At 42.0% G+C, this 16,138-nt stretch overlaps 1 protein-coding gene across 5 annotated transcripts in view; it reads right to left on the bottom strand.

Moving 5' to 3' along the window:
• Positions 1-16,138, bottom strand: part of LOC126394781 (coiled-coil domain-containing protein 60-like) — a 68,394-nt gene that overhangs the window by 39,752 nt on the left and 12,504 nt on the right. For all 5 annotated transcript variants that reach the window (XM_050051856.1, XM_050051857.1, XM_050051855.1 and 2 more), the window contains exons 3-6: positions 12,863-13,033; positions 11,027-11,161; positions 7,345-7,449; positions 3,990-4,077 (exon numbers count right to left, since the gene is read on the bottom strand). In XM_050051856.1, the coding sequence (XP_049907813.1) occupies positions 3,990-4,077; positions 7,345-7,449; positions 11,027-11,161; positions 12,863-13,033 (499 nt within the window). The remainder of the gene's footprint in view (positions 1-3,989; positions 4,078-7,344; positions 7,450-11,026; positions 11,162-12,862; positions 13,034-16,138) is intronic.

The following is a 16,138-nucleotide window of genomic DNA, read 5'->3' as shown; positions in this document are numbered from 1 at the left end:
TGTAATCAAAACTTGGAACAGTGTTCTCTTGGAGTGGTAGCATTTAGATGTTGTGATGTATGTTCTTGGTTTACCCACTGTATCTCAACCTGCATCGTTTTTATTAGTTGTTTGCTTCATCTCCAAGATTGCCTTTCGAAATCACTTTAAGACTAGCCATTACTTGCTGCTTTCAGTCGAAGATAGATATCTGTGGTGAAAACACCGTATAGTTGGCTGCACAGACGTGTCACTAATGGCTACTGTCTCTAATGGCCGTCTTTCATTGTCATCTATTGAGGTCACTGTCAACAGAGAATCCATAATTGCCTCTTTTCTCTGTGTGTAACTGTTGAATGTCAGCACAGACTGGAGGCTCTTGATATTAGTTCTGAGGGACTGACCAAAACCTGGCGCTAACTACTGACGGTTGAGATCTTTGAATGTTTTGTTTTTGCATCAAGCTCCATTTTTCGCCACGCTAGAAATATCTCAGTGTGATGTCTCGCCATCTGTGTTTGGCCGGTTATTCATGAGGAAAAAGTAAAGCAGAGCAACAAACAACTAAAAAGCCCAGAAAATGGCGAAACGCTCCTATAATAACAAAATCCGTTCTCTTTAAAGCCTGAGGCAAATTCTTCAATTTATATCAGCTCCTCGTGGAGACATCTGATCCTCATAAGTACTGAAATATGCAAACACACACACAGACAAGCTGACAGGCGGCAGCTTGGCGCACACCCATAGGTAGAGACCCATCTCTCAACTGAGGACGACATATGAGCAAGAGAAAGGAGCCAGACACGTCTCTCCTTCCCCTCTCTCTCCCCTATGCCCTTCCCTCTCTCCCGCCTGTCTGTCAGAGAAGACCGGGGCCTTAAGTGTGTGTGACGCTCCCATCAGCCTAATTATCAGGGTGGAAGGAAGCACAACACTTCAGCAACAGCAGCAACAGCTCTCCAAATGTCCTCTACTGCCACACACAGCCATCCCCCGAGGAATAAGCGTGTGTGTGTGTGTAGATGGTTTTCACTTATTGAGTCAGTCAGTGAGTGTAAGCATGCATGTTTGACTGTTTAAGTAAGTGTGCCTGTGCATCAAGATTAAGGTTTAGAGTCTATTAAGAGTAGTGCTCAAGCATGAGCGAGTAAATGCATCTGACTTTCTCTTTTTTATGTGTGTGTGTGTGTGTGTGTGTGTGTAGTGTACACCTGTGAGTGTAGGTGTCACAGTGCAGGATTTCCTGTCTTTCTGCAGACCATGGCAGGTAGAGGACTTTGAAAGATAAGTTCTGGGCAAATTCCAACCCTCTGCTGAGATCAGAGTTTGTCCACAACTCGGGGGGACAGACGCAGAAAATGAATACCCTTCATGGCCAAAAGTATTCGGACACACAAACATTACACCCATATGTGATTCTTGAACATCTTATTTCGTAACCGTGGGTATTAATGTGCTGCTATGACACGCCGTTTGACCAAATTTTGGAAGTTGGCTGCAGGAATTTGCTCCTATTCAGCCACAAGAGCATTATAAACATGTTCTACCAAAATTAGCATGTGTATGCGGGTTCTTTAAACACAGGTAAACCCACTAAAAATAGTCTATAGACTTCTTTCCAATTGCCAGTAGACCATGTTTGATGTCACGGACAGGCGGGAAAACAGGTCAGCAAAAACGTTATGGAGGTTACTTCTTTTTAAATATCTCTTACTTATTCAGTTTCTCTTTCAAACTCGGTGCAGACCTATTCTGAAAGATGTTAGCACGTTCACACAGGTATTGTGTTCCCATCAGTGTCGATCGGAGGTGGAGGGGATAAATACCTGTGACTACTGTAGAGTCATTTGACTCAGGTGTGAATGCCAATTAAAACGTTTCCCATTGCAGTGAAAAGCCAGATGTTAGCGGGTGTTAGTAGGTTCTTTGCGCAGTGGGAAAGTGGCTCTAGTGAAGTCCGACAATGATGTTGAGCTATGAGGCTTGCAGTCGATGTTCCACTTTATCTTTAAGGCGTTGGATGGGGTTAAGGTCAGGGCTCCGAGCAGGCCGGTGAAGTTCTTCCGCACCAAACTAAGAATCGTTTCTTTTTTTAAGATATTTTTGAAGGCTTTTTGTCTTAAATTAATAGGCAGTTGTTTTAGCATGAAGGGGGAGAGTAAAGGGGGATGACATGCAGCAAAGGGCCATAAATTGGAATCAAGCTTGCGGCCTTTGTACATGGGGCGCTTGCTCTACCAGGTGAGCCAATGGGTGCCCTAAACTGGGAATCATTTCTTTATGAACTTGCACAGAAACATGAAAAGGTCCTCCCCAAACTGTTGCCACAAGGTTGGAGACACATTTTTGTTTAAAATATTATTTTATGCTGGAGCATGAAGATAATTCTTAAAGCGTAAGTCTGGAAATACTCCATGTTATCAATTTGTGGTGTGTTTTTATGCTTTTAATTTTTCTGTCAGTTATTTTTTGAGTGTATATTCTGGTCCTGATCAACTATTTCATTTTAACTGTATCTTTTCTTGATCAAATGAACTTAAACTTTTTTGTTTTTGTTATTATCAGCAAATCCCATGAAAAGACTGTAACCCATGTTACTTCCTCTATTAAAGCGACGCTTACCTTTCTGGAAATTTTACACTTTTCTTTGTTTCGGTTAAAATGCTGTTAATAAGCTGATGGCACACTAAAATGTAAGTGAATTCCACCAGAGATAAAAACTCATAATTATACCATTCTCATATGGTTCTAAGAAAACTCAAACCAATTACTGCATTCAGACTGAATGCAATGATTGGCCAAGCGTCCAGTCTGTCTTCCCCACAAGGAGGCCTCCGACTGACGTAACCGTAACTGACGTTAGTTTGCCTCTAACATAGGCTATAACGTTATGTATAACAACACAGCATCCAGTTGCCAATGGCTAACGTTAGCCTACTGTAGCGTAGCCTCTGAAACATTAACGTTATCTTCCTTGTGCGTTTCCACTTACTAGCAACGTTAACGCTACTATCTAACGTTAGCACTGTAACCTTATTCTAAAACTCATCAGTCATCACTGACTGCGGTTGAGTTTTAAAACTCCGGGGTTGCGTTTGACTGTCTTGGTTGTAACGTTACTCGTTCTCCTCTTCCGTGTATCTAACGTTACCATGCCAATGCCTACGTCTATCATAGACGTAATGAGGACATAATGGAGGAGGAGGGAGGGAGGTGGAGTTGCAGGAGGAGGGGGATGGGACTGCTGTGTGAAATGCAAGAAAGGTAAGAGTTGCTTTAATACTTTCCGACTTCTTGACCGTGTCTGAGGCCTCATGTTATAGACTGTATGAAATAATGAAAGCAGCCACTGTGACATCAACCATTCATTTGTGGACCCATTCTGAAGCCTCAAATTTGGCATTTTGTTTTTCGGAGCCGGTAACCATATTTGGACGAGAGGGGAGCTGTGGGATGAATGAGGGGTGGATCTGACTGAGAGTCCAGAACTCCTGTCACTCAAAGCAGCCCTGCCCTTAATTATGTACACCTGTAAGCCTGAATAGAATTAAAACGGGTGAGTTATACAAAAATCCAACCCCCTGTACAGTTGTCAGGAATGCTGAAATTAGCTATAGAAACCAAAACTGTTTTTTGTACCTGGCTGTAAACATGTTTGTTTCTGCTGTGAGGCTGGGCATCTTAACATGGAGGTCTGTGGGGATTGACTCGCTTTCAGAGCAACCTCAAGTGACCATTAGTGGAACTGCAGTTTACAGCACTTGTGCGTTGGCTTCATTTTTCAGCCCTGGAGGCTGCTGCTTGCCCAAAACATTTATTTTTATTTTATTTTATCTTATTTTATTTTATTGTCTTAATAAATACCAAAATTAACAGGGGCATTGTCACACTTTGTGCTTTATAATGTAAATACAATAAAATAAAATAAAAATAAAAATAAATAATTCACATAACAATAATAAAAAGAAATAAAATTCTTAAAATTAAAGGAGTAAATAAGGGAGGGATACCTTGGCTGAAACAAACTGCTCCCATTTGCTCTCAATGGCTCTCTCTTTCTTCAGCGTCTTTATCGTGGTCCTGCCTCGGCCAGGGTCTCTGCAAATGGAAAATAATTGCCGCTGTTGTGACACATTCATCACTCTGGTGACCTTCTGCGACTCGCCACTAGTCGAAACCGGCCTTCAGGGCGGAGACAGCTAGAGAGTCGCTCCGGCCATTATCAAAATCATAATTCATCTTATCCTAAAAACTGTGCAGTGTTTTAGATTGATGCCCGACATCAGAGCTGCCCGCCTGGTGGAGAGCCCAGCAGTGTCGTAACCTTGTGATAATGTTTCATTTCATCCTCTCCTTGTCTTCCTGTACAGTAATACCTCAGCTGTATCATTTGGCCCATAAAGCTTAAGACTTTCTGGGAAATTGGATTTGAAGCTGAGTGAAGGCCCCGGAGGCTGTAACATGATGACGTTTGGGTACAAAAAAATTCTCTTTGTAGCTCTTTTCCTCCCCGTCCTTCCGCTCTTTCCTTTTCTTTTTCATTTTTCTATCAATTATTCAAGGCTTACAGTGGTGTGCAATAATATTCCTGTGCTACATCCTACAAGGAGCCATTGCAACTGAGCGTGGTACAGTCGCCTTTAAACTTTATGAATTAATCTATTCTCCCAGTCCAGGTCTCCTCTGACACTTGGAGAGAGAGATCATAAAGATCATCATACATCAATATCAAGACAAGAAAAAAAAAGAACAAAAAGAAATACAGAGAGGGAGCCTTGGAAAGAAGTGGCTTTGAAGAATTAAAGCCGACTACAGATGCAATGCAACAGCAATCCTGTGGGTTAAACATGTGATTTTAAGCACCCCACAGCTGCTGCTTCTGCACTCTCTCCATTTCCTCTCTGTGGACACCCTGTGGTGGGTCAATATCACAGAGGCTGAAACCTGGAGGGGGGGGACGAAGATGGAAGAATGCAATCTCCTCACTAAGCCTGGACCCCCTCCGGAGCTTTGGACTTTATATTTCATCCAGCACTGTCAGCGCGCGCCTGCAGCTGCTGATCACCACCGACGCTTCATCACTGGCTCTCTACAGTACAGTGCAACATCTCTTCAGGTGGCTCGCTTAAAAACAGTGCGGATCTGACAGAAGTTAGTCATCGGTCAGCGTGCAGAGGTCAGTGCTGTAATGAGCCGATCATTGATGGATATGTTGCTCATGCTGCTGTGTTTTAGCCTCTTGACTGCGGCTCCAGGCGGTGGAATCACTCTTTAATAGTAAATGACAGTTAATGTATTATGTATGGAGCTTTTTCATGGTATGAAGACAGTCCGTGACATAATCCGAACGCTCTGTGTGCGTCTGTGTCACATTGCTCACAGTAAACGCACCATTATCCTGTCAGACGTGAACTCACTCTAAAATAACTGAAGGATTATCAGTTCATGAGAATATAACTTGCGCAGGTGAGATTTTAACAAATACACACTGCATATTAAAAAGAATATTCTGGAAAACAAATTTCAGATGCACCTTAACCCTTTGACACGTGAGTAAATCAGCTTGATTCCATTCATAAAAAATGGAAAGGCAATGAGCTTTCAAAGAAGAAATGACCCAAAAAATTAGCAAGAAATTAGTAAAAAGAGATTTTTTTTCTTTAAAGAAAATTAATAAAAAACAAACAAACAAAACAAAGAAATAACTTGGAAAGAGTGCTTAGAAATTATAATTCTGAAACATAATTTTTAAAATGCAATAATAACACTACCAATAATAACAATTTTACATATAGTTTTCCCAATATTTTTTCTTTTTTTTACCTAGTTTTTTTAATCTTAAATAATTTTCTAAATTTATTTTTTTTATTTTTTTTTGCAATTTGTGGGNGCAATAATAACACTACCAATAATAACAATTTTACATATAGTTTTCCCAATATTTTTTCTTTTTTTCCCTGGTTTTTTTAATCTTAAATAATTTTCTAAATTTATTTTTTTTTGCAATTTGTGGGACATTTCTTACCACATTGCTCAGTGCCTTTTATCCCATATTTTTTGAAAGACATCACACCAATTTGCTCAGGGTTCAAAGGTTTAATTTTATTTATTTATTATTTATTTTAACCTTTACTTAACCAGGAAGTCCCATTGAGACTGACCATCTCTTTTAAAAGAGAGACCTGGCCGAGGTAGCAGCCAATCAGAACACATTTAAAAAGCAACAAATACAACATATAACACAAAAATCCAAAATAAAAGAACAACTACTGAAACACAGTGGCCTCTTAAGAAAAACAAGCACATGTCTCTGTCACCACATTCTTTATGATGCCCTTAAAGTCATCGATGGATATAAGTGTTTCTAATTTTAGATCTTTTGAGTAGGACAGTAGGAGAATGCAGGTCTCTGTTAAAACCCGGAGTTCATTAAAAAGCAACCAAAGCAAATGCTTGTGAAAGGTGTCTGAAAGCAGCACATGAAAAGGGATGTCCCTCCAGGTTTCAAAGGGTTAAAGGGATAGTTTGGATTTTTTAAATGGTGTATGAAGTACGTATCCATAGTCAGTGTATTACATATGGCAGCTGGGATGCCTCCAGTTTGAAGAAGCAGGCAGGAATACTGCCAAGACGTATTTTAGCCACCACAGTGAATCCAAACTAACCCTTTCAAACACCAAAGTCGCATAGTAACACGAACAAACCAACTCACTGAGGCAGCATAAACCAGCAACTTCTGTGTTTTGTGAAGTAAAATTACTGTTTTTTTTTTATCAAAGAGTCTGTTGGCTTTGAAGAGAGTACAGATGACGGCCTCAGTTCCCTGTCAGAAATGGCTGACAGCAAGGTAAAGTGATGGAAAGTATTCTAAATAAAGCGTATACTTAACTGATACTGATTTTGTTTAGGTGGCTAAGATGCATTTTGCTGCTGCCCCGTCGACAACAGTACATGCTTAGCTTCCTTAGCAATACTCTTGCCTGCTTCTCCAAACTGGGAGTGTGCCAACCAACATCCACTGTATGTAACACACTGACTATGGATAAGTACTTCATAAAATCCCACTGCAAAGAATCCAAACCATCCCTTTAAGCTTCTGAACCAAGAAATCATCAAACATGACATCTATGAACTGTTTAACAGCTGATGCATTGAAAACGGTTTCCACCAAAGCTGATGCAAAAGAGCATTTAGAGCGTATTAGTCTTGAGTTTTAAATAGGTTGACTTGATTGGGTGCATTTCTAGATAGCAATCTTGCTCTCGGCAGCTTTAACAGGCAACTTCTTATTCATGTACTTGCTTTAACTGACCACTGGTAAGTTGTGTGTGGGTGGGAAAAACCTTTGACACCAGAATAACTTACTTGGGGTCCCAGCAGGCGGAGAGCGGGCCGACTCTGCTAGAGCGATCCAGAGTCAAGGCCTCCAGCAGCCAACTCAGACAGCATAGCTGGCGGTAGATGACCTCCCTGCAACAGCACACACAGACATGAACTTCAGCATCTGAGGCTTGTTTTTGTTTGTCCAGAAGAGTTTTATTAGAATAATTCCATACACAGCAAACAAAAAAACTTATGAGAAATTATCCAACTCACATTTCCATGATAAAAACGACACATTTTTATTATCCCATTTATATCCAAGCTAATCTTTGCATTTTTGTATTACTTCCATTTATCTGCCTCTCAGAAACAAACATTTCTTGGCTTCAAATATGTATCTATTAAACTCGTTTTAGATTAACTCGTAATGGATTACAAACATGTAGAGTTTAGGTTCAGCTGAAAGAATTCGAATGATTTTATTGGCATTCAGTCGTTAGTCTACAGAAACAGGAAACATGGGCAGAGAGAGGAATATAATATGCAACAGGGGTCAGCCAATAGACAGGGCGCCCTCAGAATAACTTTCACTAAACATTAACAACACCCACTGAACTGTCTGACTTCAAAGGGTCAAAGGTCAACATGCAGAATGTAAATTATTAAGCATCATAGCCAGCCAGACAGCGCAGGGGAGAGCGTACATCTGTACATCCCTCATCTAACCACCAATGCTTCATGAATGGAAAGATCAACACATAGATGGATACGTAGTATGTGGGGATGTTATTTTCATCCACCACATCTCGCTGAAGATTCTCAGTCATCCAGGTCATGGTAATCTTAAGTGCTATATCGAAGGCAACTGGACTTGCTAGCATTTCTTGAAGACGTTTCGCCTCTCATCCAAGAAGCTTCTTCAGTTCTGGATCATCTACTATGTCATAATTTATGTGGTGACCACGAATTTTAATTATGTGTACTTCGTTCCCAAGAAATCATGTTTTGTCCATCCTTTAGGTATAGCAGACAGCTCTGAATACTACAATACCCATGAGCCTTGGCCACTTTCCAGGTGGAAGCACAAACCATGGTGGTCGTGAATTCAAAGCGCTTTGTTCAATTTATCCAAAAGTGACCCGCAAATTAAAAGTGAACTTGCAAATTGTAAAATCTGAATCAAAGCTCGGTGATTGGATGTTTCCTGCTCAAATGCACCTTAGGAGTTGTAGTTAACTTCAACTCAAAAAGTCTTAACACACAGGATTGTATTTTTGACTTTTTATCAAATACAATCCTGTGTATTTCTCTCTACTTTTTCTCTTTTTATCTGTGATAGACTGATGAAGATACCTATCCCTCCATCTTCATCAGGGTAGGAAATATACGCTGACACGGGGAGAACATGCAAACTCCGCACAGAGGGGCTCCCCCACTCTGGGATTCAAACCCTCCACACTGTGTTTGAACCAGGAACTCTTGCTATGAGGTGTCAATGATAACCTCTGCACCACTGTGCTGCATGTGTGTTATGTCTGACTGTAAGACCTTTTTCTTATTTTCTCTTTGGCTCTTGAGAAACAGACTGAATAAAACTACCTGATTTAATAAAGTCACACGGAGCTTTTACATCGTATGAGAAGCCTTCTGAAGTGCTCTGCATCAATGCCACCAAGACAAAGTTAATGTGTTTTGATTCGGGTGAAGTTTCTCCACATCAAAAGGTAAATGGCACTACATTAGGCAATGGTGTAGTGCCCCCTCCAATGGCAAAAAATAGCCACTACAAAACCAATCATACTCTACACCCTTCATTTCCAGTCAAGTCTCCGACTGTGGGTAAAATAAGTGGATGAAAACATTGACACAAGAGGCCCAACTCTTCAACACAAGAGCTGCTGTAGTGGGAACAAATGCAAAACATGCCATCCCTCTAAAAGCGTGGTTACAGTGTCACCTGCAGTCAAGCGGTGCCGTCCGTCACCCCGACACTTTCACGCTTCAAGGCTTTATGACCACATCCATTCCCATGATCTCTCCAAACACATCAAACACAATATGAATTCTGCCTCCTGTTCTGCCTCGCTCCCTCTTCCCCGCGCACAAATGCTGCCGTCCCGGGTCGCTCCGAGCTCTTTTCATTATCGACCAGGCCATTCGTCTGCCAGGCAGATAGTCTGCTAGATTAGGATCTGTCAGATGTCAGGTAACAGCCTTCGAACAGGGTTGTTATTTTCCAGAGGTCTCGCCAGAAAACAAGGCTGTATTCTGGCAGTGGCAACAATGCAGTGTCAGAGGAAATGCATGTGGAGTTGGAGGTGAAGTATCATAAACACAGGCTGTAGATTTGTCCCCGTGGAGCAACATGTAAAACACAGAGGATTCCTGTGTACGTGAAGATGGGTAATGTCAGTGTTTGAGTAGCAGAGGTGCAAAACATATCTTGGCCCTTTAAGAAACTACTAATACAACAAGTATCTGCTAGTTTTAAAGCTTAAATGTTCCTGCTTTGCCATTTAATCCTTTTCAAACACATTATACTTGTCACAACATAATGTGTGATAAATTCTGTATTTCACTTTGGTTCAAAAGCCAGTACTGGCGGATTGCAGGCAGCATTGCCATCAATACAAGATCAAAGCCGTGCATAACACTCTCAGAGCAGAAACCACTAAATGTTGCTGTTGTGAACCAGAGCTCTGTATGTGTTTATTGTCAGCCAACACCTGAGTTTCTAACAAGGCAGATTTGTCAGAGAAAACTTTTTTCTGACGCATTTTTCAGAAAAGGTTAGCTCTGGTTCACGCGGCATCAAAGGAGTCTGCCGTATGAAAGAAATACAAAATGAAAGCATCGCGAATATCTGTCAATGTCAGATGTTTTGCATTAAATATTCAGCAATCTGCCTGTTTGTTTTTCTTTGTTTGATGTTTGCTGAGGTTTAGTAACACATCTGCTTGACACGAATCAAACGGATGAACACTGACAGACCGAAAAAGGGTGGAAGAAGCGCAGTTATTCCTTATAATCAAATTCTTTTTCAAACATCTCACCCTCTTTCTTTACTTCTGTGCAGGGTGTGGTGATTCTTGAAAAATACATCAAAACCTATGCCCCTATTAAAACAAGGAGCGACTGCTTTGATCTTGATGACTGGAGCAAATATTCACAAGTTATACCTAACGACTACAAATGCCTGAAATAAAAGGTACTAACTGATCTTCTTGAATGTTTACATTTGCCTTTATTTTAATGTTCTGATTGCACAAACAATTCATTTTGAAGGTCAAAGCCTTGACATTTCTTATCTAGCTACCTTAAAAACCTCCCTGCGTGAAGTTATTTGCGGAGGAAACACAGCAATCTCCAGCTACGTCTACACTACAGCAGTCCTACCTACAAACTGCATGTGGTGAAGTATAGCATATTATTGTATGAGCTCTGTATATCTGAAGGTTATTTACTGAAAGTGACAGGCTGAGGGACAAAGCAAAGAAGCTGCATTTCTCAGGTTTTTTCCACTGGAAGTAAAGAATGTGCTGCTGCTGTCAAGCTGCGCGAGTAGAGGCTGCCGAGTGGGTTTTGCAAAACACAGAACCCAGTTCTTAGACAGCTTCTAACCTTGAGTACCATAAAACACCTGAACATATTTACGGCTCATTTAAAGGCCACCGTCTTGAATATTATGGAAGGGAACAGGTTGCACGGTATATGGCATCTTTACCTTGGTGCTTCACTCAGCAGAGGGGAGGTCAGAGAGTGATGGACAGGGGTGAAAGGTCGTGCTGACTTGTTCTTCTTCCTGCGCGGCCACACTTCATTCGCACCTAACCAGCTGGGTCCTGCAGGCAGACGCCACCTGAACTCAGCAGAGATACAGTGGTGTTAGCTTTAAATAACATGGGAGCATATGGATGATGTAATCATATGATTAGCGATTATTGCTCTGCCCTTCCATGCGCCTTCATGAAAAGCCTAAGGCAGGGAGAGCAGGAGCAAAGGTAAGGTAACAGAACAGAGCAGCATCAATGACAAACAGAAATGACATTGATAAGTCAGACAGCATGAAAAGGAGGAGCTGGGGTGGAGGCGAGTTAGTATTAATTAGTATTAATTTAGAGTTAGAGTTAGAGTTGTGTCTCTGGCTACCTGATGAACATGATTCACCCTCTTTTAGCTTTGTTTTGGTCTCCAAGTGATCTCCCCTGGTATCAATTTCCCACCCATACACCCATCAAACCAATCCTGAGCAGCAATACTGATCGTGAGCACACCAACTGGCACAGTTGTATTGTATTTCATTTTGTATTTTATTTTGTACCCCCTGATCCTTTCCTGCTTGTGTTCTGTAATGTACAGCACTTTGTGATACATTTTATGTATGAAAAGTGCTCTATAAATAAAGTGATTGATTGATCAGCTGATCTCAAACAGCCCAATCAACTGATGGAGCAGCTGATTGATGGAAGGGAGTCAGCTGATAGATCAGATGATTCCTTTCTATGCAACTAATTGGCAAATCTCATTCCGGGCGCCCTATTTAAACTGCTCTGGTCTGCCTACTGTTGCTGCTTCCTCTGCAAGCCACTTTGCAAGCAACCTGCCTCCACCCCAGCTCCTCCTTTTCATGCTGTGTCTGACTCATCAATGTCATTTCTGTCATTCTGTTCCCGGGGGTCTTTGCTGCTGCTCTCCCTGCCTTAGGCTTTCCATGTAGGCGCATGGAAGGGCAGGGGGGGGTTTGCACTCTCTGCCTTAGGCTTTCCTTGTTTGCTTGTGGAAGGGCAGAAAGTTGTGCTTTCTCCGCCTTAAGGCTTTCCATGTAGGCACGTGGAAGAGGCTTTCTGCGTAGGCCTGAGAAAGGCAGAGAGGCCCCAGAACAGAGCCATACCACCAAATATAATATTGCAAATGGAAATAAAGTTTTCTTTGACTAAAGTGTCAGAGAAATGAAGACTTGAACATACACCAGCATTTTAAAATCTACCAAAAATAACAGAAACTCTTTATTTTCTGTGCACTTTGAGTTTTTGGTTTGGCTCACGTCCCATCCGCTAACATTGAGAGGGCGGGCTTTATGACCTGTACTGCAGCCAGCCACCAGGGGGTGATTGACATTTCTGGCTTCACTGTCATTTTGTCCATCTTTATATACAGTCTATGATCTTCACCAGTGGGTTGCTGACTTTGTCTGTCTGCCATTTGGAGCTTAGCAGGTAGCGTACACTGTGTGGATCAGAGCCTTTTTGCTGAAAAAACAGCTGCTATCTGCTGCTGGAAAAAGGGCTGATGGGAGCTGTGAGGGTGAACCATGACAGTAAAGTTTCAGGTTGTAAAACCAAAATGCTCTGAAGAGCTGAGGGGAGCAGCAGCGTAGGGTGATAATCTTCTGTGTTTGTCATTATGTGCAATTCTTTTAAGTCATTTGATACATTGTGAATACAAAATTATCGGTTAGTGCAGCTTCAGGTGGTCTAAAAGATGATGAACTAATAAACTAGGCCAAAGAGAAACACTGCAGGAAGAAGTGAAAGTGAGCTGATGTGAGATGTTGCCACACCCTTCTGAATCGCTGTCGGAGTCAGAGGAGAAACTGGGAGGTCGTGGCTCTGTTCTCAGAAGCTCCTCCCTCCTCATCCGCTGCCTCTCCTCCTCCTCCCGCTCCTCCTGTTCCTCTTTCTGCAGGAGGTGGAAGTAGCTCTGGCCCTGCTTAATTGCTGATGCCAAACGCCTACAAAGCAGAGACACACAAGCAGGAGTCATAAATACAGAGCGTCACCAGCGAGCTCTAATGATGATATATGTTCACTTTCCAGCAACCCAAATGACAGGAAAAAATTTAAAACAAATGCACAGAAACCACAAACGCCAAGCCTACACATTAATCTCCTGTCTTTGTCAGACATACAAAAAACCTCAAAGCCGATGAGCTACGGTCAAAAGTGCACGCGTGTCATCACAATAATCCCTAACATCCATGCATGCGCACATACACACAAACACACACACGAGCGCACTGTAAATCATCCAAATCAGAGCACAGCAAAGCAGCAGGCGAGCACAAATGACACCTAACTAGAGCATTATGGGAGAAACGTGTTACGTCTGGCCAGATTAATGACTTAATTATGGCGGTTTAGCTTCCAACCATAACCTTTCCTCAAATACTGTTTGCTTGTTTTTCTCATACTGCACGCGTAATTACCTTTGCATTAATGCTGCAGTGGAAAATTAAAAGACGCTGCTTAGAAGCAACTGTCGAGGTGACTTTGCCAGTAGACCAGCCGAGGTAACACACCTCGATGTTTCTTAATCATTTTTACATGAGCAGTTTGCCTTCTTGTGAGTGAAGGAGGCAGAGAGAAGCAGGTCAAGGTGTACGCTGCTATACGACGCACTTATTGTGAGCTGGTATGGAGAGTCAAGGTGGTGTGTGATCCTTTGTTGTTGGAATATTACAGGGTTGTACGTGCTTTCAAATGAAATAAAGGCCGTGGTTCAGCTTAGATGGATGCTGTTGATGTTGGAGGACGCTCAGCAGTCATCCGGAATTCCAATATGACTGTGACTCTGAGATAAGCAGTCAAATATGTCAAATCACAAAGGCAATATCTAGAGAATAATGCAATAATGCAATATTATTGTTTATATACTCAGTGGAACTGTATCGAGAATAATATACTCTCAATGGAATTGTATTGAGATGATGTGAACATAGTGTTTTCTTTTCCAATATTCTGCTGTCCAAATAAAAGATTTCAAACTGGCTGTAATTAGAAAACTCAGTTATTTAAAGGTGGGCGGCATGGTGGTACAGTGGTTAGCATTATCACCTCACAGCAAGAGGGTTACTGATTCGACCTTGGGGTGGAGGGTTGTCCCCATGTCAGTGTGGGTACTCTGGCTTCCTCCCACAGTCCAAAGACATGCAGGTTAATTGGTGACTCTAAATTGTCCGTATGTGTGAATGAGAGTGTGAATGGTTGTCTGTCTCTATAACCCCTTTTACACTGCCAGATCTTCCACGAATGTTGGGCCGTTTTGCCGGCAAGCTGCGAGCATTTAGACACACAGAGGCGGAAAGGCGAGTTGATCCGAGGCGCCCAATTTTCCACCTCGTAGGGTAGACATATTGGCGGAAACCTTTTAGTTTAAAAAGACCGAGGCCGCCTTCCGCAACGGGAGGGGCTGTTGATGACTTGTGGGAGGAGCTGTTGATGACGTGCGACCCACTGGCAGTGGATTAACAGGAAACAGCTGATAGCAGGAATTAGCGAGCAGCTAGTAGCAAGAGGGAAACGCAAACCTGACAGACACTGTAAAGATGAGCAACTGGGGAGACAAGGAATTGCACGCCCTCCTTGCCCTCGCACACAAAGAGGCCATTAACCGTCAAATGACGGGGACGGTAAAGAACGGGCCAATTTACGAAAGAATCACCGCCTAACTAGCTGCGGCTTCCCTTGGAGTACGTCACTGTTTACGTCACACGCTGAGCTACACATTTTGTTACTTGCTCACGCCCCCCATTGCCCCGAAAAAGGCGCGTTCTGTATAAACAAAAGTAGGCAGGCGGCAATTTTCCGCCCTCCCTGATTTTGTTTTTATACTGCCAATGCTGAATGCTGATTGGGCTTTCCTGCAAATTTGCACAATTCCTATCTAAAAAAGGCTTATGTGTCAGCCCTGTGATAGTCTAGTGACTAGGCTGTACCCTGCCTCTCGTCCAATGTCAGCTGGGACAGGCTCCAGCCCCCCCGCAAACCCTAAGAGGATAAGCGGTTGTGAAAATGAGTTATTTAAAAGCACACTGAAGAGTCTAAAAGCTTCTTCTGTTCAGAATTAGTCAGTTTTTGTTGTGACTAGCACACGCCAGACAAAAAAAGAAAGCTAGCAAGCAAAAATCAGACCGCATCCTCAAGGGCTGAAAAATTAAGCCAATGAAGCCAATGCAGAAGTGCCAACAACTGCAGTTCTTTCGAATGGCCACTTGAGGCTGACTCCAAAAGTCTATCCCCATGGGCCACCATGGTAAAATGCCCAATAATAGCAGAAATAAACATGTTTACAGTGTCGTACAAAAGTCAATTTGGGTCTCTATGGCTAATTTCAACATTCATGACAGCTGTACGGGGACTGAGTTTTAATAGAGCTCACCTATTTACATTTTATTAAGGCTTGTAATTATATATAATTAACGTGAATTTGTGAGTCTGAGTCAGATCCACACATGGGAGAAGTTTTCCTTGTGCTCTTTCTGACAGAAATCTATTCATCTATACAATCGGTTTTGCCGCTTTACCAATGAGATACAATGACCACCACAAAATTTGCCCATCTCCACCTAAGCAGCACTCAAACATCGTTCCAAATTTATCTGCACTGAATCTGAAAGAGAGACTGAATGAGAAAGAAAAATAGAACTAACGACTGTCAGTTTTCCACAGACCTCCATGCTGCTTTCTACTGTTTACTAACCAGGCCCATCCGTGACATTGAACATCACACACTGTAAAAAAACAACAACAAAAAAACAAAAAGAAAACACTCACATAAATGGACTAATTTGGGTGGAAATGGGTTATGTGAAATTTTTGACATGACATTTCTTGCTGCAAATAAGTAAATTATTATTCTTTGTATTATGGTTTTCTACCCAATGAAGGTTTTATATCTTACTATATAATGACGAAAACTCTGTCTGTGGGTGTGTCTGTGTGTCTGTTCCACGTTTTTCTCCTCACTGACTTGGTCAATCCATGTGAAATTTGGCACAGTGGTAGAGGGTCATGGGAGGATGCGAATGAAGCAATATTACATCAATTGGCCAAAGGGG

The sequence above is a fragment of the Epinephelus moara genome, chromosome 8 (assembly GCF_006386435.1).
Source record: "Epinephelus moara isolate mb chromosome 8, YSFRI_EMoa_1.0, whole genome shotgun sequence".
In the NCBI taxonomy this organism is placed as follows: domain Eukaryota; kingdom Metazoa; phylum Chordata; class Actinopteri; order Perciformes; family Serranidae; genus Epinephelus; species Epinephelus moara.
This window is presented reverse-complemented; position numbering and strand designations above follow the sequence as displayed.